The sequence below is a fragment of the Natator depressus genome, chromosome 13 (assembly GCF_965152275.1).
Source record: "Natator depressus isolate rNatDep1 chromosome 13, rNatDep2.hap1, whole genome shotgun sequence".
Lineage (NCBI taxonomy): Eukaryota > Metazoa > Chordata > Testudines > Cheloniidae > Natator > Natator depressus.
This window is the reverse complement of record NC_134246.1, coordinates 5,472,298-5,494,819: the sequence shown is the minus strand read 5'-3', so window position 1 is coordinate 5,494,819 and position 22,522 is coordinate 5,472,298. Positions and strand designations below refer to the sequence as shown.

Genomic DNA, 22,522 nt, shown 5'->3' with positions numbered 1-22,522 from the left:
TATTCAACGTAGCTCCAACAATCAGGCATTACTGCCAGATATTGCTGGGTAAAGCTGGTCTGAAAAACTGTGACAAAACCATTTTCCTTTGAGAAATTCAGTTTCAATTAAATGGAAATATTTTGCGAAATCCTGTCGGTTTTGCCAAAGTTTCATTTTGGAGAAAAATATCAGGAAGAAAAAGTTCTGAAAAGGGACTGTTTTGATTTTTCCTTTCAAAATGATTTTTGGCTTCAGAATTTTTTATTTTGTATTACATTATAGATTACTGTTGAGATAAAATGGGGTTTTTTTTTTCAAAATTTTCTTTCATGGAGAATTTTGGGTTTCGTTGCTCATTGGAATGAAAACAAATGTCGAACTCTCCAAATCTTCTGTGAACTGGAATTTCTGTTCTCTGGACAGCTCTGCTGCTGGACATCCCTATGCTGGGGTGTTGTTTTATTCTTTTATGGGGACTTTGACTGCAAGCTCCTTGAGGCAGGGCCTGCCTTTTTTTCTGTGCTTATACATAGTACAGTGGGGTTCTGGTCCATGACTAGGGTTCCCAAGCACTATGCTAATTGAAATAAATAAAAAAATAATAATAATAGTGACTGTGTTCGTAATGTTTTTGACTCCTAAAGGAGAGGACAGCTGTAGAGAGCCAAGTTTCTCTCCCTCTTACACTGTTGCTGCTGAATTGTTCAATATCTGAGTAGAAAAATCTGTTTTCTGAAAGAGCAAAAGAAAGAGAGTAATTTAAGTGGGTGAGCGAGTAGCTTTGAGCTTTTATTGTTGGGTAGATTTGTGATAGTTCGGATGAATTTTAACCACTTCTTCCACACAGCTGCATTAGGAACATTAAAAATAAAAGCAAGCAACCACCACAACAAAAACCCCACTAGCTATCATTTCCTTCTGTTAATGTTTTATGGAGCTCTCCCATTCTGTCATCAGAGGAAATTCTCAGACACACTCATCTGGCATCAAAGGGATTCATTTTGTTCTATCTTTGGCAGAAGCTGGGGGCTGCAGCTGAGAGGAGAGAAGCAAGTTTGAATGAGGAAAGGGATGCAATTCCCATGTGAGGATCAGGTGGGCCCAGAGCCCTTTAAGTTCCATGTACAATTCACGTGTATTGCTTTTATTCAGGTTACACTCATTGCCCCGAGAGGTGAAATTTTTGGTTCTAACCCTCTACAAGGCTGTATGTGGCATCTACATCTTACTGCCTTGCGTGTTACGAGAGAGATAAGTGGAAAGTGTCTCACCATGCCCTTTCAGTGAGTGGTGGCTTGCGTCCCTCTGAACCTTCCCTCTCCACCTTATTTACCACTGCAGTAACCCGAGAGGAAGTGAAGAAATAGAGACTAGTGAAAAGGTTAAAATTGATGTCTGTGAGTCTGCAAATAGGTTATAGCTTCATTTGAGCTGGATCTGAAATACTAGCTGTCTGACAGGAGGAACTTCAGAAGGCTGACCGTGTCAGTCTGGAACACGCATCCTAAAGTTTGGGTGTTTAAAACCTACTTCTTGTAAGATTTTCAGCATCACTTTTCAGACTCAAGGTGTTATGAATAGTTGGAATCAGATTTGATTACCCATCCAAATTTATGGGGGCTTCTTTAATTGAAATCTCCAAGTCTTCTCCCCCCCCCCGCCCCAAAGTTGTCCATTATAAACGGAACAAAAACATTGACTCCTTTGCATGATTTGTGAAACTGGGGTTTGTAAAATGACGTCAGACTTGGAAAATTCTGGGTGAAAATCTCCCACTGTGTGAATGCCGACAGACTCTTAGCCACAGATATTTTGTGTTGTTTCTAGCAGATATTTCACCAAAAGCTTTCACAACTAATCCAGGGGCTGAATCAGCAAAACAACAAAGGTAAAGCAACTTTTTGGAAAGGCTGCTCAATGCATTGTATTCTAGATTCTGGCACTGCCCAGGAAATGAGATATCGAATCACATGCTGCTCAGAGACATTCAGTCTTAAATTTCTGCCTGAGTGCTTTCTGCACATTTTGGATTTTCTCAGTGATTACTGTGTCACTCAGGTGGTCCCCAAACTTCTGCTTCAGTAACACCCTAATGATTTTGATGCACCGCTCATCCATCATGGGCTTAGCCTCCCGAAAGGTGTTCCCTCTCCTTCCTGTGATGGAGTGGCTCTGTATATAGTCGGACGTGAACAGCTTGTAGAGTAGTGTTTTGCAGGCGGTGCTGATTTTCTGGTCGAATCGGATGGCCTCTTTCAGCTGCTCTTTCGTGTATCCATTAAAGAGTTCCACCACCTCGCATTGCTGCCTGCGGGGTTCTTCCTGAAAGGACAGTGATTCCAGCCGCTGCACCTTCCGTTTCAGGGAGAGAATCTCTTGGTGGAGATCTACTATGATTCTCTCCAGTTGCTCAATCTTCTCGGTCCTAGAAAATAAAATGAAACATATAACATGCATGCCTGTCACAAAGCGCCATTCTCCTTCAGCTAGCAATGGGTGTGACGTGTCAGTTCAGCATGCATTGCCCACTGAATACCCAAGCTACCTGAGTCTGAAAAACTGGGCTGGGAAGAGCAGACCTGCACCTTCATTTTTCATTAATTACCTTTCCATTTCACCAGGGCCAAAATCTTTCTGAACTACCTCAAAATCATCTGTTTCTGGGGAACCTTCAGTCTTTGGTTCATCACAGCTAGAAAAAAACAAACAGACCAACAAGCAATGGAAGATGGTTCATATTTATTTCGTAAGTGCTCTGTGGTCTAAAGTGTACAACACAGCATTTTGTGAAAACCCAGCCAACTCCAATATCATGTGGCATCCCAAGTAAACGAGGTAGATATCTTGTAATACTTTATGTCAGTGGGCAAGCATTTCAGATAAATGTCCCTCCCTGCGTTTTACATAGAAAATATCAGCTCCTTAAATACATGTTCTATATTATGGGCTTGATTCCCCACTTGCTTACATGTGTATAGTCTCTTACAAAACAAGTGCAAAGGGGATGCAGAATACTGCCATTCATGGTTTGGTTCACACTTAAATGATTACACAGGGGACAGGGCAGTGGAAATTCAGGCCCTAACTATGACTGCAACTGAGTTATTCTCGATTTACATTGGTATAATTGAGGGCAGTTTCTGGCTCTATGTGGAGGGCAGGAAGAGCTGCCTCAATTTCGACTTTGTCCTTCATGGATCATTTGTGGTCGGAATAGGCAGCTCTCCTCAATTGCCCCAGATCCCCTGGAACTCCCCTTTGTCCTCAAAGTTGTGTCAACAAGGCAGGACAAACCAATCTATATGAAGCAAGCAGCATCAGGAAATGGAACCACAGCTAGTGAACCAGAAGTGGAGACTACGAGAAGCACTTTGAAACCTTCACTGTCCTTACGGCTTATGGGAATATTACCTGTCGGTACGGATGTGCTGCTGACACTTAGCTAGAATGCCATCTGACTTCCTTTTCATTGTCAGGGTGATGTAATCTAGAAAGAGGGTCGGAGCAGGAAGCAAAAGACAGATGTGAAATTGTCATCACCTGGATACCTTGGTCTCCAGAGCACGTTCATCTAAGTACTTCTGTTTGATGCTCCCAAGTTATCAACAGCATGACTCAAACATGCTGTCTTTGGCTTGAACTGTTGGAGTTTTGTTACAGGCAGAAAGAAAAACCTTCATCACAATATATAGTTGTAATTCAACCACAATATCCTTAGCAAGGCACTGTGCCATCCGTGAAGAAACTGGGCAGGGGGAACATGGATCATGAAGGTGAAAAAGTCTATGGACACTAGTGTAGTCATTAGCACAAATGACAAACACACAGAAAACAAGATGGTTACTTTCAGGGAGTTTTAGTATGTGTGTATGGATGAATTGATAGGTAAACCTGAAACAGGTCAGACGTTCAGGTCAGCACACTTTTGGGTACTTTACAATTAATTAAACAAATAAATTATATTCGGAGTGTGCTTCACTGGCTTGTGTGGAAAGAATTGTGAGCATATGAGAAAAGAGCTGGCGATCTCAGCGTGCTTTGGATCACACAAAAGCCACTACCACAGAGTTGTCACCTTGGTGAGCAGCCCCACTGGAGAAGAGACACCAAGGATGGAAAGAACTCAGCTCTCACCATTACAGTTCTCACACCCAGGGAAAATACATGTGCATTGGTCTGCAGCCCACACTGCAGAGAAACAGGAATTCAGAGCCCCTCTGACACTTTTCACTAACACCAACATTAAAAGTTAAAAATAGCCAAGCGTGGAATAAAATAAAACATTTGACTCATTCACAGACAATAATCCCAGCTGGTTTACCTCTGGTAGCTGTGCCAGGCCTTGCTTCTTCATTCTGGGATGTGCCAGGCACAGCCAGGGTCAAGAACGGGGATGGTGATTTGAAGGCCGTGGAAGAGTGATAAGGTGCTGACATGGTGCAGTGGGATCTAGTCGTGCTAGTCAGGATGCGCCTCTCCTTTAAGACAGAAGAGACGGCAGCATCATTCTGGAGCCCTGCGTCTTCATCCCTGACCAGCGGTTTGACGTAGATGCTCCTGTCATCGTTGTATTTGCGAAAGGAGCTTCCTGGCATCCATTTTGGAAAAGTCTTCCTTGATTTTTTAGTTTGGGATGGCAGCCCACTGTGCACTGCTGGTTCTTCTTCTGAAAGCAACATGGGGCATGTATGGTAATTGGCAATACCACAATGACATATATTGCAACATTACACCTCTAGAGCCCGACTGCCCACAGCAGTGCTCTCAGTCCTTACCACATGGACGCTGTCGGATGGTTCATTAGGCATGGGATGAGGATGTATTTATGATCCATCCATTAAAAAAAAATGCACCGGGGTATAAGGTTACTATATTTAATTACTTTCCTCAAGAAATACACTGCCTGCTGAATATTAATCCTCCTGTGCAAAACCCCACACTTACTTAGCTTCTCAAAGAGTTGTCTATTTTCCTGCAGCCTTTTCTCTAAGATATCTTTATGCTCTGTTGGAAGAAAAGGGTTTTCAATGTTCATTTCACTTGTTTCTAGAGGCTGCTCCCAAGAGGCATAAGTCTAGGATGGATAATGATCACTTACCACTTATGCCTTCCACGACCCCCCAATACAGACCACTGAAGCCAGGGCAGCGGGCTAGCACCTGCTCACCCACTGCATAGAGATGAAATGGCTTTCGGGGTTCTTTGATGTTTTCGATGTTGATCACACGGCTGCCGTCTGGCCAGCTGATTAGAACGTAAAGCTTGGCAGCCATTTGGACCAGCACCACCTAGAAGAGAAGATAAGGAACAAGAATCCATGCCAGGGGTATTTCACCCTTGCTGGAGCTATGTTCCAGAGTACACCCACTTTAATTATTAGGGATGCAGAGGAAACTGCTGATTGCCTAGAACTTTTGGAGATCAGGCCTCTCATTTGGGTGCCTAATTTCAGATTTAGGTACACCCATCTTTGAAAATCTTGTCTATTATTCACTGTGAATAGTGTGTTCAGCTTCAGTGAAGTGCTTGCTTACAGTGTTATTATGATGCCTTTTTAATGTCTGATGAATGCGGCGTGTTTATCAGCAGCTTATGGTCGTTCATTAAAAGAAGTAAATTCAAATATTGTACATCTATTCAAGGACTTGCTTCAGGGCAAAAATAATGCTAACAGCATGGTTGTCCTGGAAATAATCAGGTTAACTGGGAGCTCAGCTGCTGTAGTGGTGAGTGCTCTGATAATGCCTACAAATCACTAGAATTACAAAAATAACCAGGCCAGAGTGTCTGTAACCACTCTCCAGTTCCTGACAGCAGATCGTTTTTGCACTGGTATTTGTAATCTGGCAAAGCTGGGATCACCTTGCAGTACAGAAGCATGCCAAAATGCTGCCCACTGTGATCAGGAGCAGCACAGAAGCAAACCCTACCTGGGAATTTGTATTGACAATGAGAGTAGCACGTGGAACACTTGCCCCTGCAACAAATTCCCTTCCCTCCTTTCTGCTGTTCCCCTGATTCTCATTGTTGTTTGTACTGAACTCTTCCAGTTTTCTCCTGGAGATTGCTCATTGAGGGGACTACAGGTACAGGCCTGCGGGGGTGTCATTGTTGTTGTTTGGTATTTTTTTAAAAGAGAAACTGCAGTTCCAACAATGACATATATCGTCTCAAGCCATCCAGGGCTGGCCGGAGCAGTGAGAGCTATTTGTCAATGCAGAGAATTTTATACAGCATCAGACTTCAATGGAATCACGGCAATTTCCCATCTGCTGAGACTCAGACCCACTGTACATGAAAGGCAGCACAAAATCAATAGACCGTTCGGACTAAAACAAAATATCCTAGGAATGAGAATATTATGGTCTGAAGGCATGTTCTACCCCAGCTGAGTGAGAGCCATACTGCAAACAACATTTGAAAGCTAAGTTCTTGGGGGGGGGGGGAGCCAATTAATTCCTTCAAAACCAGAATTTCAGGAAAGTGCATGCACATTTGTGTGCCTGGTTTGCATGCCCGGGTGGCGTGTCCGCTCTCATGACAACTGCAAAGGAAAATTCGGACATGTCACTGGTCATTTGCACAGGCGGTGACAGCACTGCACGGAAAGCCCCCAGTCCCCCTACCCAGCACTCAGCACACTTTGGGCACAGACAGCCCAAGCCACGCACCGCCCTCTTCCAAAAATCAAAAGTTACTTTGAAAGAAGTTCTCTTGTGACCAGCCAGGCTAGGTGGTCAGTGAAGAGACCATGTGGCCCAGTGGCTAGCCATGAACTAGGAGACAGGAGATTTGAGTTCTATTCGATCACTGGCCTGCTGGATGAGCTTGAATAAGTCCTTCCGATCTCTGTACCTCAGTTTCCCCATCGGTCAAATAGGAATAATGACACTGCCCTCCGTTGTAAAGTGCTTTAAGATGCATGAATGAAAGACTCTCTATAAGAGTACTAGTATTATTGCACGACTTGATCTCTTTTTAAGCACGCTGGAGAAAATGTGGGTGTGGCTTTTCCACAAAGAAAGCCAACTCTGTATGAACTCCTCCACAGGCAGAGTGGAAAGTGTTGGTCACGTTAAAACTCTCCTGCCGATGAGAGAATTTATAGGCCCAAAACCATCGCTCCATGCTCTTCTTTAGCTTGCAAATTCTGTCATCTGTGCACACAGCAGGAATTATGCTAAACTTCTTTCTGCCAAAGTACCACACACTTCATGGACTAGAACCTCAAAGTCATTCTACTCTGACTTCTATTTAAAACGGGTGATTGTTTTCTCTTAAATTTGCTTAGAATACTCCCTGTTAAAATGTTATGTAGTCTTTCCTTTACAACTGGAACTGCACAAGTTAGTTTCCAGTGTAAGTGGACATCCATTGTTATTATTATTTGTATTACAGTAGCACCTAGAGGCCTGAATCAGGGCCCCATTGTGTTAGGTGCTGTACAAACACCTAACATGAGTCAGTCCTGCTCTGAAGAGCTTACAAACAAAACTGACAGGACAGACAAAGAGGACAATCTGCAAAGTACTCCACTTAGGAAGGAACAATCAACTGCACACATAAAAATGGGAAATGACTGCCTAGGAAGGAGTACTGTGGAAAGGGATCTGGGGGTCATAGTGGATCACAAGCTAAATATGAGTCAACAGTGTAACGCTGTTGCAAAAAAAGCAAACATCCTTCTGGGATGTATTAGCAGGAGTGTTGAAAGCAAGACACGCTCTACTCCACGCTGATTAGGCCTCAACTGGAATATTGTGTCCAGTTCTGGGTGCCACATTTCAGGAAAGATGTGGACAAATTGGAGTAAGTCCAGAGGAGAGCAACAAAAATGATTAAAGGTCTAGAAATCATGACCTATGAGGAAAGATTGAAAAAACTGGCTTGTTAGTCTGGAGAAGAGAAGACTGAAGGGAGACATGATAACACTTTGCCAGTACATAAAAGGTTACAAAGAGGAGGGTGAAAATTATTCTTGTTAACCTCCGAGGATAGGACAAGAAGCAATGGGCTTACATTGCAGCAAGGGAGGTTTAGGTTGGACAACTTGAACAAACTGCCCGGTGAGGTTGTGGAATCTCCATGGGAGGTTTTTAAGAACCGGTTAGACAAACACCTGTCAGAAATGGTCTAGTTGTTGCATAGTCCTGCCTTGAGTGCAGGGGGCTGGACTCGATGAACTATTGAGGTCCCTTCCAGTCCTACACTTCAATGATTATATGATTTAACAGATGAGAATGTGAACCAAAGAGAGATTAAGTGACTTGCCTGTGGTCACACAGGAATGTATGGTGGAGCTGGGATTTGAAGCCAGACGTCCTGAGTGCCAGTTCAGCTCCTTAACCTCAAGGTCATCCTTCCTCTCCAGTATTAGAATTATTAATGGCATTTCTCTCATGCCAACCACCGTGGTGTCTGGTACTCTGGCTTGGATCGCTGCAACATAATAGGTGCCCCAGGAGTAACTGGCACAAGGGGAGGAGCTGGTGGGGCACGTACAGAGCTGAAGCAGTGGTGTTGCACCGCTGGCCTGTGCACATCCTCCAAATGGGAGTTTACAGAACAATATGGCAAACACGAGGGGAGCCCAGGGCCCTGCTAGTGACTCTGATCACACAGAAAAATGGAACGGTAGGGGAGTCTGGGTTACGCCCTGAAATGGAAAGTTGGGCTGTTTTTGTTCCAAGCATCATTGCATTGCATGGTCCCTGGATATAGGAAGCCTTTAACAAGCTCACAAAGATTCTGATGGCCTCAATGACACTCAGCAGGACTGTCCTCCAGAAACACACCCATTTGTTTGAACAGGAGCACTTGGGGAGGAAGGTAAGCCCCACTGTCTGGTGGTAAAAATCTATGGCAGGTTTATTGGAGACAGAGGATAACCCAGAGCATTTATACACGGGAGCAAAGACTTGTTACAGCACAGAACAAGAGGGAGAAGGGAGCAAACAAAATGCATAGGTCAGACCTCACCCAATCCAAACTGGTTTCCTCTGGTTTCATGACCACCACCACCCTCCCCCGATTAAAGGCTTGGTGTTTTCTGCCCCATCCACACTGATCCCATTCACTCTGGGCGCTGAATCATTCTTGGGGAATTCAGAGTAGCAGCCGTGTTAGTCTGTATTCGCAAAAAGAAAAGGAGGACTTGTGGCACCTTAGAGACTAACTCATTTATTTGAGCATAAGCTTTCGTGAGCGACAGCTCACTTCATCGGATGCATACAGTAGAAAATACAGTGCGGAGATTTATATACATAGAGAACATGAAACAATGGGTGTTACCATACAGACTGTAACCAGAGTGATCACTTAAGGTCTCTAAGGTGCCAGAAGTCCTCCTTTTCTTCTTGGAGAATTGTTTCATCTTCCACCCATTCTCAAAAGGAGTTTGCTTGCAAAAGCAACTAACTTTCCGAGTCTTATGTACAATAGCTGCCCTTCTAGTAAATACTAGCCCCTGATTCGTTCCAATTCCTCTCCCTCGGCTAGGCCGTGTCAATGAGTTTTTAATATGTTATAATATTTTATCTTGTGTTAATTGACTTGTCTCCAAGCCCCGGTCTGCTATCGCTGTACAGCCTTAGAGCTTTACAGCACTAAGCTGCAGATAACCCTGCTCTTTAGTCCACAAAAGGTTACAAAGAGACTAAGCTACCGGTTGGGATGAATGCACAGCTGCGACTTCACCATCCCTTAAATTAACAAATAGGTTTCCAGATCTGTTTTACTGCAGCTAATGATCCAAGCAACTAACAACTCCAGCCTGAAAAGGAACTTTTTAAAGATGTTTTCCTTTTCACTAATCTTCAGAAGCGGCTCTTGTCCCCTCCAGCCCCACTTGCTCTCCTAATTTTTATTTCATTTTAAAGAATACAACTAAATGAACAATCCACATAGACAAAGAGAGAGAAAGAGCGAGAGAGAGAGAGAAAGAGAGAGAGAGATCAAATCCTGATATCAATAGATCTCAGTCCTTGCCTGGTTAGCACTGCTTCAGTTGCAGAGTCTTGCAAAATGTCTCCTGTCTATCCAGCTCTCAGCTGCCTGCTGCAGAAGAGAAGGTGATCGTAAAATTCTTTTGCCTTGTGTGTGTGTCCCCTCACCACAAGTCCTTGCCAGGTTTCTGTTGTCTGGATAAGGAGCCCCACACTGTAAAACAAATACCCCCACCCCTCTTTCTTTCTTTAGCCTCTGTCAGTCTGTTTCTTACACGAAGAGTGAGCAGAAAAGGAGAGGAAAAAGCCTTGGGTTTTTTGGAGCATGAATAAACCTTGCATTTCCATGAGTTATTCATGAATAATTCATGAAAATACATGATTAATTCAGGTTCATGAATTATTCAGGCATAATTCTCGAACATTCCTGGTTAATTCATGCTTGCACAGTGAGTAAGGGAGTCAGGATTCTTTTCTCCCTGAAAGGGAAGAAGAAGAGGCTCGCAAACCTGCATGTACACGGCCCGTTTCTGCACGTTATACGAAAACATTCTCCAGGCCCTTTGGAAACGAGAAGAGGAGGGAGAGCATTAATATGCCTGCAGCCTTCTGGTTGTGGGGAATAAAAGGAACTTGCACACAAAAGAAAAGAGCTTGGCAGCTAGTAACTCTCTTTCAAAAACACCGCACAAGTCTGATTATGCATTTCCTTCTATTCCTCCTGCCGAATCCTTCCCTAACTGAGATTCCTCTCAGTCATCTGATTGGGTTACATAGTAACCTGCCATGTAAGGAAAACAACACCTACAGGCCTATGGTTGAGGAATCAATGCCCTTGCAAACTTGAAAAGCAAACTGATTTATTTTCACAGTCCTTCAAAGCTTGGGCTCCAGGTTGTGCTTGGCTGAGTAATTGTGTTATTCTCGGTCTCAGCAAATAGTGGGGCACCCTGACTTACACATCAACCTATCGGACATATCTAGCTGGCAGCTCGCAACTCTGCTGGGAGTCTACCATTACAATACACTGGGTTCATTTACACAGAACTGTTGACACTCAATTGCTTTAATAACACAGGAAGTGACATACATCCCCTATGTGAGTCAGGCTTACAGCGGGTGGTAATGACCTCTTGTCTATAGTCAGACAGCTAGCGTGTGGTCTAGTGGTTAGATCAGACAACACACTCAGGACTCCATTCCCAGTTCTGCCAGTGGCCCTCTTGAGTAAGTTACAAAGGGCCACAATGCACAATCTTACTCACCCTGAGAAGCACTTTACTCTTCAAGTAGACCCATTGAAAGCATGAATAAAGGTACTACAGTCTGGTCCTAACCCTGTTTGTACCTGTGAAATGGGTGTAATAATGAGAGATCCAGCTTGCTCTGGATTTGGGGTTTGTCTTCAAAACCCCAGATCCAGAATTCTCCCCTCAAGCGTTTTGCATCTGGGCTGGCTTAGGAAGTAGAATTGGTTCAGGTGTTGCCAAGGATGTCCAGAAACTCATAGGACGAGCTGATTTCACATCCTTTCTGGCACTGTTCAAGGTGGCCGACATCCCGTGAGATCGACTGGCCTCCCAGGATTTCCTCCATTTCAGACTGAGAATTCAGGAGAACAGCTTGTGAGATTTCTGCTCAAGCTGATGGGCGAGTAGCACAGAAAGCCCCTTTCAGCAGGAACCCCTGTCAAGATTATCTGGGTCAACAGTGAGTGATGATCTCTGGGGAGTCCTGGCTGTGACCTGAGCTCAGTTCTAATATCAGTGGCAGCTTCTGGTATCAGCAATAGCTCAGAATGAGGCAATTGGGAGAGTCAGCTGAAAAAATGCCAGGAGTCAGCAGATAAGGATTCTACAGACACTTTTAAAGGCAGGGAGGTTAAAGCTTACGTATGTGTTCAATGTTCCCCCCAACGCACACACAGATTGATCAGTGGGGACATGCAGCATAGAAAGCTATGCTTCACTCAGCTTGGATGTTTGAGGTGACTGAACTCTGTAACAAAGCTGGGAGTGGGACCTATAGCCACTAGGCAACACCCCCTCCAACGTAGGGGACCAGATAGCAAGTATGAAAGATCAGAACACTTTTTTTCAGAGGGTGGGGGGGATAGTTGTGTATATAAGACAAAGCTCCTAATATTGGGGGGCCTGGTCACCCTACTCCAGAGTCACTGAGTCCTGCAGTTCTTGGGGGGGATATATCAGAGGGGCATCTTCCCTTGAATTTATAACAGCAGGATGAAGTGAGCCTTGTACATGCCAACCCCAGGGGCACAGCTTATTCAAGGGATAGACACGCCTTTACCCAGCGTTTAGAATTCATCCGACCTGCCCACTAGCAGTGGCATCATGTGATTGCACAAGCTAGCCCCTGCTATCTGTATTGCTTGGAGAGGTGGGCTTTCCTGTTTTGGGGTAACAGCTACCTACTGGTATAACGGTCTGTCTCTTTTTCATGCTCAAAGCCTCCCTGCCCACCGACAGTCAGGGGCCAAGCATGTGTGCTCATGGCACTGTCTGCGAATGAATAATCGATGGCTCACTGTCAGCCTGGGACTTGGTCGTGAATTATTCATTGCCATGCCTGGGTCATTCACACGTGCAGAGTCAGGCATGGGTTCTTCGCATGATGTCAGAGGGACAGGACCAGCCGTCCTTATGTCTCTATATTCAGGAAGGAAGGGGGTGCACAGAGGACATAAGAACAGATGAGTGTTGGCCATCCTGGAGAAACACTGGCTGGGTCAGATAGTTAATGCTATTTCAGATTGTGTACCCCGAGCATTCAAAAATCATGACTCTGGCCCCAAGATTGTAAAAATAATACATTCGGGGCACTATTTATTTGCCTACTGGTGGCTGAGTCAAATTTCCAAGCTTTTCTTTGCAGCCATGAGGGCTAGGAAACTTATTTAAACAAAAGCTGAGATTCCCATGAAATCACAGGACTCCAGGAGCTAGAGAAAAATATTTCCAGACCCACAATAAAATAGTAACAGATGTCAAGGGGCCAGCACAAGTTCTATATCTCACTTAAGTACCACTCACACCTTATTTAAGTGGAGAATCAGTTTTGTGCTGCAATTTTCCTTCTTTTTCCATCTGGCAAACTTCCCCCCTCCTATTCATTAAAGTTAAAGTTACTGAATTGATGTCTTTGCTTTGTTTTGACAATGAGTGTCGTGTTTTTGCACTGCCATCATGGCTGACATCAGTATAATTCTGGATATAAGCTTTAGAAGTGAACTCTTCCAGTCAAGCCAGTAGAGAGGGCAGAAATGCACTTGTTCTAAGTCCTCCAGCACATATTGTCTTGATGGCTTCTTGCTCTTTTATTTCTGGGTGACAGAGTTGGGGATTTTCAAATTACTTATTCACCCGCTTTGTGGTGGGTTTAATGAAACCTCACAAAAGCTAGAGTCATGTGAAACTCCCCCATTTTGGGATTTGTGGCAAAGTCAAAATTCAGCTCTAGCTCGTTCATCAAAAAGTGACACCAGTTTAGTTTCTAGACTTATTTCATCTTGCCTGCAATTCATTTGTTTCACCTCTGAATTTGGCCTTATGGTAGCACAGCTGTCAGAGTTTAAAGTGATTTGACCGACACAAAGCTGAGAGCTATGAAACTGTGACCGCATATAGGTATTAACTGGAGAAAAAGGCTAACACAGTATTCTACCTCTGCTCCTGATCCTTGTTAGGCTTGGCTTATCATTCTTTGGGGGTGACTTACCTTAGACAGGGCCAGGAAAAGACGTTTCCTACCCATACCGTCCTGGAATGCAGGTGCTGCTATTCTGAATGACCTAGAAGTGTCTGCAGCAATGTGGTGTGCATCAGTGGGGTTTACTCAATTCCTTTTATGCTCATTAAAAATAATACACTCTCATTAACTCGCTGGGCAGCACACAAGCTTCCACTGCTAACTTTGTTTTGCTTCTCAGTTTGCATCTCGCTCCCCGCTGCAGTGACATGAGACAGGGGATGGAGCGGAATCCAACGTATAGCTCTGTCTCGGCATCTGTATTTCCCACCAGATAAACATCCTGATTTAACAATCTGAACGCACTGCAGTGACAGGAGTTAGCTAGGGCTAGGCTGTGTCAGGTAGACACATTCTAACAGTAGGGGGCAGTGTGGAGACATCACCCCAGAGGGAGTTCCCCAAAGCTTTATGGCTCAGGCAGACAAAATGACTGTGAGCAGAGGAAACATGGTCCAAAGTGGCACAGCATAGATTCTTCCCAGGCCAGGCACTCATGGACCCCAGAGACAATAGCTGCTGCCCCACCATTGAAAAGGGTGCAATGTGGGATCCCACCCAAACAGCATGGTGCTATCCAAGGTAGAAGCAATATACAAGAACTACAGCTGGTGGGAGGCAGGGAGCAAGGATCCTTGTCCTCTCTCTCCGCTTTGTACCCATTCAGGGGCTGGGCACAAGTTTGTTCTAACTCCAGCAGGTAAGTAATGATGAGAGCACATACGGTAGCGGTGCAGTTGCTTTAAAATGCCCCCATTCATTTTGAAAACTTACATCCCATCTACCCTGTAATTCCTATTGCGATGAGTGACCCGACGTGATAGCCTCCTAGTGTAGCTCACCATCGAGTAGGACCAGAGCATGTGCTGAACTGGGTTACCACTCTGCCAAAGATCAAAGCTGCAGTATAGTTCAGTCCCACGAATCCTTGTTCACCATGAGGAGGTGGATGAGGCATTTCTAGAACAAATAACAGAAGTATCCAGACCACAGACCCTGGTAGTACTGGTGGACTTTAACTATCCACACATCTGTTGGAAAAGTAATACGGCAAAACACAAAATGTGCAGTAAGTTCTTGTAATGTACAGGGGACAACTTTTTGTTTCAGAAAGTGGAGGAAGTGACCAGAGGGACAGATATTTTTTACTTCATTCTGGCTAACAGGGAGGAATTGGTTGCAAATCTGAAGGCAACTGGAGTGACAGAGATCGTGAAATGAGCGATTCCATGATTCTAAAGCAAAGGAACGAGTAAGAGCAGCAGTCTGAGGACAATGGACTTGGTAGGTAAGGTTAGAAAAACAGAAAAAGATAGAAAAATATAAACAATGAAAGGGTGAAAGACAAGAGACAAGATGTGGGCCATGGATGACTGCACCACACAGAGCAGTGTGGGTAGATAGAAAAGCTGATCAAAGCACTGTGATAGCAAACAGTTGTCTGGATTGCTTATAAATTCAAATGAAATCCAGGACTGCTGGAATACCTGAGAACCTACTGAACAAGTGGTAGGGATCAGATGAAAACATGGTGCCAATCAGCGGCAACCTTCAACTGAAATTCTCAGATTCATTTGGATCTCACCCACCTTATCATCAGCTCACTTTGTACCGGTAAAACTTGCATCTATCATTTTGTGCCCTCGAAATGAACTGTGGTTGTGTAGCCAAGTATTTGCCCCTCTTGTCTGCCCACCTGACTTGTGCCCTCAACCAAGGAGCAGAAGAGTCTGCATGTAGATTTGTGCCCACTGCTGCAATGAAGGGGCAAATTCTACACTCACACCTTGCAGCCGCAAAGAGGAGGCAGCCCTTTGGAAAATTCAACCCACCGCAGATGAATGAAGAAAAGGGTCAGCTGGCAGTCTGTGGGGTTGAACAGTGCAATACACTGGCGAGGTTGGATGGAAATAAAATTGGCTGGAGATCAAAGCAACACGCAGGCAGAATGTTGATGAGTGCCATAAAAATGCCTGTAAATAATTAAGGCCAGGAAAGAGTTCAGCTCCCAGAAGAGCTGCAAGATTTTCTAAAAGACTCTGTATGCTGGGTGAGCCCCTAAAATTACTGCTAGCGGATGGAGATTCACTATTAGCTGACGTGGGTCTGTGTTATGTTCCAAAGACCCATCGCTCTTGTGCCCCAGTGGCATTTGTTCTCTCCAGCTCGGGGTCTATATTTATGCAGCTCACAAATCCATTACAACAGATGCTGCTCAACTGCTGTGTTTGTTTGGTTTCCCTGCTGCTCCATATAGGCAATTTGTTTAATCAGATTTTGGTCCAAACAGATAAGCATGGAATAAGGGTTGCCATATGGCTTTTTTTTTCTTTTAAGCCTTCTTGTGTGCTGGGGTTTGGTTTATTTGATAGGCAGGCTGACTGCAGCTTAGCTGGGATGTATCAGATTTTATTGTCTTTAAATATTAAAGATCCTGCAGCATGTGAATAAAAGAGAAAGGCATCTCTGGATATTTGTGTAGTTTGCAAAAACAGTCTCAAGTCTCCAATGAAGTTAACATCGCCTCAATTTCTGTGAAAAAATTCAGCACAACAGAGAAGAGATTTGCTACCCATGTTGCTCAAGCCATCCTACAGAGAATTGTGGGTGGGAGATAGTTTTCATTCCTATGGAAAGGAAGAAATCTTATATGAATCCTGGGAAATCTTTTTCAGGAAGCATTCAGAGTGGCTGGTGCACTTAAGGAGACATCTGCTCACCATATTCCATGGGAAGAGGATTTGAGAAGGAACTGACTATGCTCTGTGCTTTTTGGGGTTCCATATTTGGTGTTTTACAGTGATCACCTTTCCCCAGACTATTTTCTTTCCTACACATTTACCTGCTGTGTTGGTCAGCTGTAGCAAACAAAGGGACTAGATTCCTAGCTATGCTTTACCCATTTGGCATCAGTCTTCAGGCCCAATTCTATTAACCTTCCTCAGATGGAACAATATTTTACTCCATACATAGTCCCTCTGAAATCAAGGGAGTACCGTGAGGAGTACGGTCCTATTTAGACAACAAGAGTAGCTCTGTCAAAATATGACTGTTTTTTCAAGCGGACTCTCATTAAGTCTTTCCCCTTTGGGACATCAGAATGCACGTTCTCCAGGGCTGGTCTCATCTGATTCAATGCAAAAGGTATGAAAAACCTGAGGATCTAATAAATCATATGGAATCATAGAATTATAGGACTGGAAGGGACCTCGAGAGGTCATCTAGTCCTGTCCCCTGCACTCATGGCAGGACTGAGTATTATCAGTATCAAATATAGTATATCACCACAATTTCTGTTGCATTCTTTAAAGTTCTGCAAATTCTATGCTTACATTCATAAATATACAGGGTTTCACTTCAGAGAACCTAAGTCCATTTCCACCTCCTCAACTGCCAGCACATGAAAACGAGGAATTCTATTCTAGGTTAGCAAAAGGGAACTCTGAATATTGGTAGAAAGCGTGTATTTATGCAGACTGTGACATATTAAAAAATGGAACTCTATTTCATTTACAAGTGGATTAAGAAAACACAGTGTCCAAGATTTGCAATATTGACAACTCAAAGAATATTTCAGCCCCAGCAAATAGAGAGAGAGAGAGAGATTTTTCAATGTTAGAAAAACATATCAGTGCAGATATGAGTATAAAAGAAGCAGTATCTGGATTATATGAAGCTTTGAATAATTTTGCTAAAGAGTAAGAACTGCCTTTCATGAAGAGATGATAAGAGAAAAATTGCGGGAGAGGCAGGGAAATAGATCCGGGGTCTGATTCTGTTTTTATGCAGGACCCAGTCCAACTAACACCTGTTTGCATGAGTTGCTTTACTCAGATGCGTATTCCCTCTCTTCCACTGGAAAATCAACAATATTTAAAACATATTGAATTAATTCCCCACCCCTTAGCAGCAGTTAGATGTTCTGTTGTAAATCTCTGGATGGGAAAAGATGACATTATCTTACTCTAACCAAAATTGGCAAATATTCATGATAGGAAGCCTTAGTAACTAAAAAAAAAGAAAGTGGAAACATATTTTGAAATGTACTTAACATTTATTATAATAATTGAGGAAAAATCTTTCCAGATATCAAGTCCACAGAGTTTCAGTCAATTAATGGCAACACTGTGGTCTTGTTCAGTAAATTTCCTTTGTTTTGTTTTGATATGAAAACCTCAATAAAGGTACATAATTACCAACAATCAATAATTATTTATTACCTAACTGTAACCTCTTCATTCCCCGACTTTTAAAATCAGACTCCATACAATGGAACACAGATAATAACACAGACATACATATTTTGCACGGAGAGCTATACTTTGTGAAACTAGTATTTAAAATTTTGCAACCGCAGAACGATGACTTCATTTTAAGGTTGTCTAGCAATGAAATGAGCAAACTGAGTTCTGTGTTTTGGGAAAAAAAGACCAGGAGTTGTTTGGATGCGGATCCTATCTTTATCAAAACAGCCAAAAATGATGGTTGTGGGAAGGGAGGTTTGGATAAAAAGCTCAAATTTTTATCACTCGCTGTGTAGAATTAATGTTTCTTTAACATATTGTTAGCAGCAGATACACCCTCACTACTTACTAAAGGCAGCCATTTTAGTGTGCAGTAATATTTCAGTAATTAACCCTGGTGAATGTTGGGAGCTACATTGCTTATTAATTTTTTCTGCTACTGTGCAGAGGAGTGAGATCCATAAAGCTCCTGCTGTTCGTCAACCACCGAACTGAGATCCGTGCTACAACACAGTGTCCTCAGCATCTCATCATAGAGAGCAACCTGCTGGCTCCTCATGTCCTTCTCAGAACACCACCACTGGGGAGTGAAAAGGGGAATGTTTCCATCCAAGCAAAAATACAGGCTATTTCCCAGACCAGTGAAGAGGCCAGTACGACAGTGGAGCATGTCTGGAGGCCTGTAGTGGGGGTTTACACGGCAGAAGAGGCTGGCTGAGTGTCTGGGATGGACCAGTGATGAGGAACACGTCTGCTTGTGGCATAGCATCCCAGCCTATGACTCAGTGAGTCCACCCCTGGGGTAGAACTGCTCACTGTGGATCACCAGGGACAATGCACTGCTGTGGTACAAAGGTCAGGCCCACAGAGAGCCCAGATACAAGATGGGGAGGGATACTCAATCGATTAGCAAAGTCTACTTGGTCTATCTCCTCTTTCAGGTGGAAGACGCAACAGACAGATTCATTAGGAATGTAGAATGGAACTCAATCATTATTTATGGGCCATGTGCCAGACATTACAGAAGTCACTGCTTGTACCATAGAGAGACCACATGGTGGCATATTACATTTGTAATAAATGTAGGAACCGAGGCTTACATTGTGGCGGAAGGGGGATGCGAAGCAAAATTTGACCTAGATTAATGAGGCTGGACTAAGCTGTGTTTTAAGTACAGTTGACAGTATACTCTATCAGAGGATAGCGAGCACATGTTCAATAACCAGCAATGGCTAATAAGGACGTCGCTTCTGATTCAGCGAGCCAGCCATACTCAGCAAAGCATTTAAGCATGATGTGGAGAATGAGGGCAATATCTCAACTGTTTGTATAGCTATCAGGCATGTCTTAATTTACCTAGTTACTATTATCCTGTCTGACTGCACAGAGTTAAATCAAAGGAGGCTGTTGGGGGAAACAAACAGGGAATTAAACAATGATAGAGGTAAGATACGTTAACGAAACAATGGGGGGGGGGAGGTTGGAGGGGAGCTATTAATTGGGAAATGCCTTTGCCTGGGTCCAACCAGGCTAGCAAGATTGATCCTTCCCAGATCCAAGCCGAGGCTCCAAGCGGGTACCAAACCTTTCTAGGACCCTGGACCTAAAACAGGAAGGTGTTATGTGGCCAGCAATGGCTGGAGAGGAATCTCTGGCCAAGAGACACGGCCAAGATGATCTGTTATCCCCAGCCCAGGAATAGGCTGGTTTAGGCTAGTGAAATTTACCAACCCTGGCAGGGAAAGAACAAAGTATAGGTAAGAGCCAGGCATTGTTCTAACTCTTGTCTCTGATCACCACATACCTTGGATGAACAAATAGCTCATGCTTTGTTTTGCAGGAGCTGTTTTTGAGTCACTTTAGTTAGCTGGTCCCAGAGTAAAAGGGCGTACAGATGCCAAAGCCAGTTGGGCTTGTCACATTAACACAGCTGGAAAACAGAGGGCTGCCCAGTCCCAGAATGGCTGAACTGCAGGGCTCCACCCTTGAGAGAGGGGATGGAGGCAAGGCCTGTCACTGCACAGGGGGGCACTCGAAAGGGACAAAATGGAGTCTCACCCTATAATCTGTTTGCACATGTGCTTAACCCACTGGCTTCAGTGTGTTTAAATGCTTTGCTGAATAGAGTTGGATGTAAGCATCTGTTTAAATGCTTTGTTGAATTGGAGCCCCACTTACTACTATTTATTATTTGTGTTATGGTAGCATCTAGAGGCCCCAGGTGAAATCCAGGCTTGGTTGTGCTAGGCTCTCTGCAGACATTAAGGTTTCATGTTATTAAAATTCCTTCTTACTAGCATAGCATGCCCCCCACTGCACTGCTTATTCTAGCATTTCCTCAGGCTAGACACAAGCCTCCTGCCAACCCAACACTTATCTGTATTAGTTCCTTTTGTCACCTTCCAACTACTGACAGTGTTGGACTAACTTGTAAGCCTCTCATTTCTAATGCTGTACCTGTGTGTCCTGTGTGTTCACCACCCCCTTTCCTCATGGGGAAGGTGATTCCAATGGAGGAAAGTTTCCCTGCTAGTATTTTAATGCACAATTACATATCGTGGCAGTTGGTGATTTTTATGTCGTTCTTTAGTTATTGCTGGAATTGATATATTCAGCAACCACAAAACATCTTGGGGTGGCTCTAGTATTAGAAACTTAAGAAACCCAATTCTTCTTCTTATGTGATGTCTCCATTACTGGAGGCTTGCAACCATAGTAGCCCATTCTGTATGATCCTCTGCTAAACTCTTTGTGGATGAATAGACCTTTAGACCCACCCAGGACACCATGCTGTCCATCCAAGATCTTCTTTTCTTGTCTCATGTTCTTCTGACATCAACTTTCCCTTCCAGTGCCCATAAACATGCATCGATCCTTAAAATGTACCCTACAGATCAAATCTCTCTTTTCATACGATCTCCAACTAGCATTTGCTGAGTTCCAGTCAACCCGAGTTATATACATTGATTTAGCTTGCAATCTAAATAGATAAAAAAACAAAATCCAGGAATCCTGAGTCTGAAACCACTGCCCAATCCACAGAGCCACTCTGCCACTATTATAGTGAGTGATCACGTCCAGGAGATTCAAGAACAAGTCCAAGTTAAGATTCCAATCCAAGTTTCGTGTTCAATGGGATACTTGCATTTAGGATTAGCAGGACTAGCCCCTCATGGAGTCTTTTCATTGACTTTACATGGAATTGGATAGGAATGGACACAGTTTGTGGAAAACCCTCACATAATATAAAATTATTACTATCAGTGAGTGAGAACGATGTGTTTGGTGCTGTATAGAACATGGAGGGAATCCCATAAAATCTTGGATCCAAGAAGCAGAAAAATAAGTTCCATCTGTCAGAATGTTCACTGTGAATTTTCACTCATCTTCCCATGGGATCTTTAATTATCACAAGTGGGCAGGACCATAGGTTCATGGTCACACCTCAAATTCAACGAATCCAGTAGCACAGCATCCCACAATGTCTCTGTGGTGCAGTGGCTACTTCAGATTCAGTGGGAAGAGGGCCAGCTTGTGAAACACCAGCCCCACTAGAAGCCCCGTGCATCTCAGGACTGATCCATGTTGTTCTTGCTTATAGTTATCCTCTCAGAAAATCAATAAAACTCCATGTTAAGTGTGTGATGCAACTCCAGGGGCCAATTCTCCTCTCACATCAGTTTTACACGCCACTGAAGCCGTTCCTGATTTACACCAGTGCAAATGACGTATTTCCAGCGTGCAATGGGTAGAACAGAAACAAGAAATATCCAGCTGCAATATCTGACAGTCTAAGAAATATTGTGCCACTAAAGGATGCAAGGGCTAACAGGCAAGTCACTTCATTAATGCTATGTTTGGTTTTTTCACATAAGTAATGCTATACGCTAATGTTGTCTCATTGTCAGCTGATAACAGTGCCACCAGCCTGACACCCCTACTGCAACATATCACTAATGTACGGAGTTCTGAAGAGGATGTTGTGTGGGGCATTCAAGACTCAGTGAAATCCATGTGCTGAAGCGTCAAATACAATTATGCTCAGATTCTGTAAAAAAGGCACTTTGTTATTAAACAATCCCTGGGTATCTTGCAGGTCATATCTCCCTAGTACATTGACAAATCTAGTTGCTGGAATTGTTAGAAGCACCACAGAGAAAAAATAGCAAAAGAACAAGTTGTTTTGTATCCCGTCCCATGGGCCACCAGCAGAATTTTAATTCCAGACTCTGTTGCCACTGCTAATTAATGAGGTATAAATGGAAAGTACACACCAGTGACTTGTCACACAGTGAGTGCCTGAGCCAGGAACAGAACCCAAGAGTCCTGGCTTCAACTTGCAAGAACCCCATTATAATGACTCCATTAAAGAGAGTGAGCTCACCTATAATTATGTTTAGCCACGTTTCCCTGATTCTTTCTTGTTCTGGTGGGGGATGTAGAGGACTGTAAAGAACAGAAGTATTTTACATTTAATGAAGCATTTTCTTTCATCAACAGTAACACAAATCTGCTTCTCGAGTGCCAGGATTTCCCTGCGAACAGCAAACGCAAATCACAGGCTGGGATGGCTGGATGTGATTA

General features: G+C 43.7%; 1 protein-coding gene across 8 annotated transcripts; it reads right to left on the bottom strand.

Annotated features, from left to right (window-relative positions):
* Positions 1-275: 275 nt before the first annotated feature.
* LOC141997266 (uncharacterized) lies at positions 276-10,616 on the bottom strand. Of its 8 annotated transcripts, none has more exons than XM_074969562.1 (8): positions 10,436-10,610; positions 9,970-10,038; positions 5,081-5,270; positions 4,927-4,986; positions 4,304-4,648; positions 3,394-3,469; positions 2,588-2,674; positions 277-2,407 (listed from the first exon to the last, which is right to left on the bottom strand). In XM_074969562.1, exons 3-8 carry the CDS (start codon positions 5,253-5,255, stop codon positions 1,960-1,962), a joined length of 1,191 nt encoding a protein of 396 aa, XP_074825663.1. In that variant the 5' UTR covers positions 5,256-5,270; positions 9,970-10,038; positions 10,436-10,610; the 3' UTR covers positions 277-1,959. The 8 variants fall into 8 exon arrangements, with proteins under 8 accessions (XP_074825662.1, XP_074825661.1, XP_074825665.1 ...); XM_074969563.1 differs by lacking the exon at positions 10,436-10,610 and adding an exon at positions 10,202-10,270; XM_074969561.1 differs by lacking the exon at positions 9,970-10,038 and having other exon boundaries at positions 276-2,407; positions 4,304-4,645; positions 10,436-10,614.
* Positions 10,617-22,522: the final 11,906 nt, after the last annotated feature.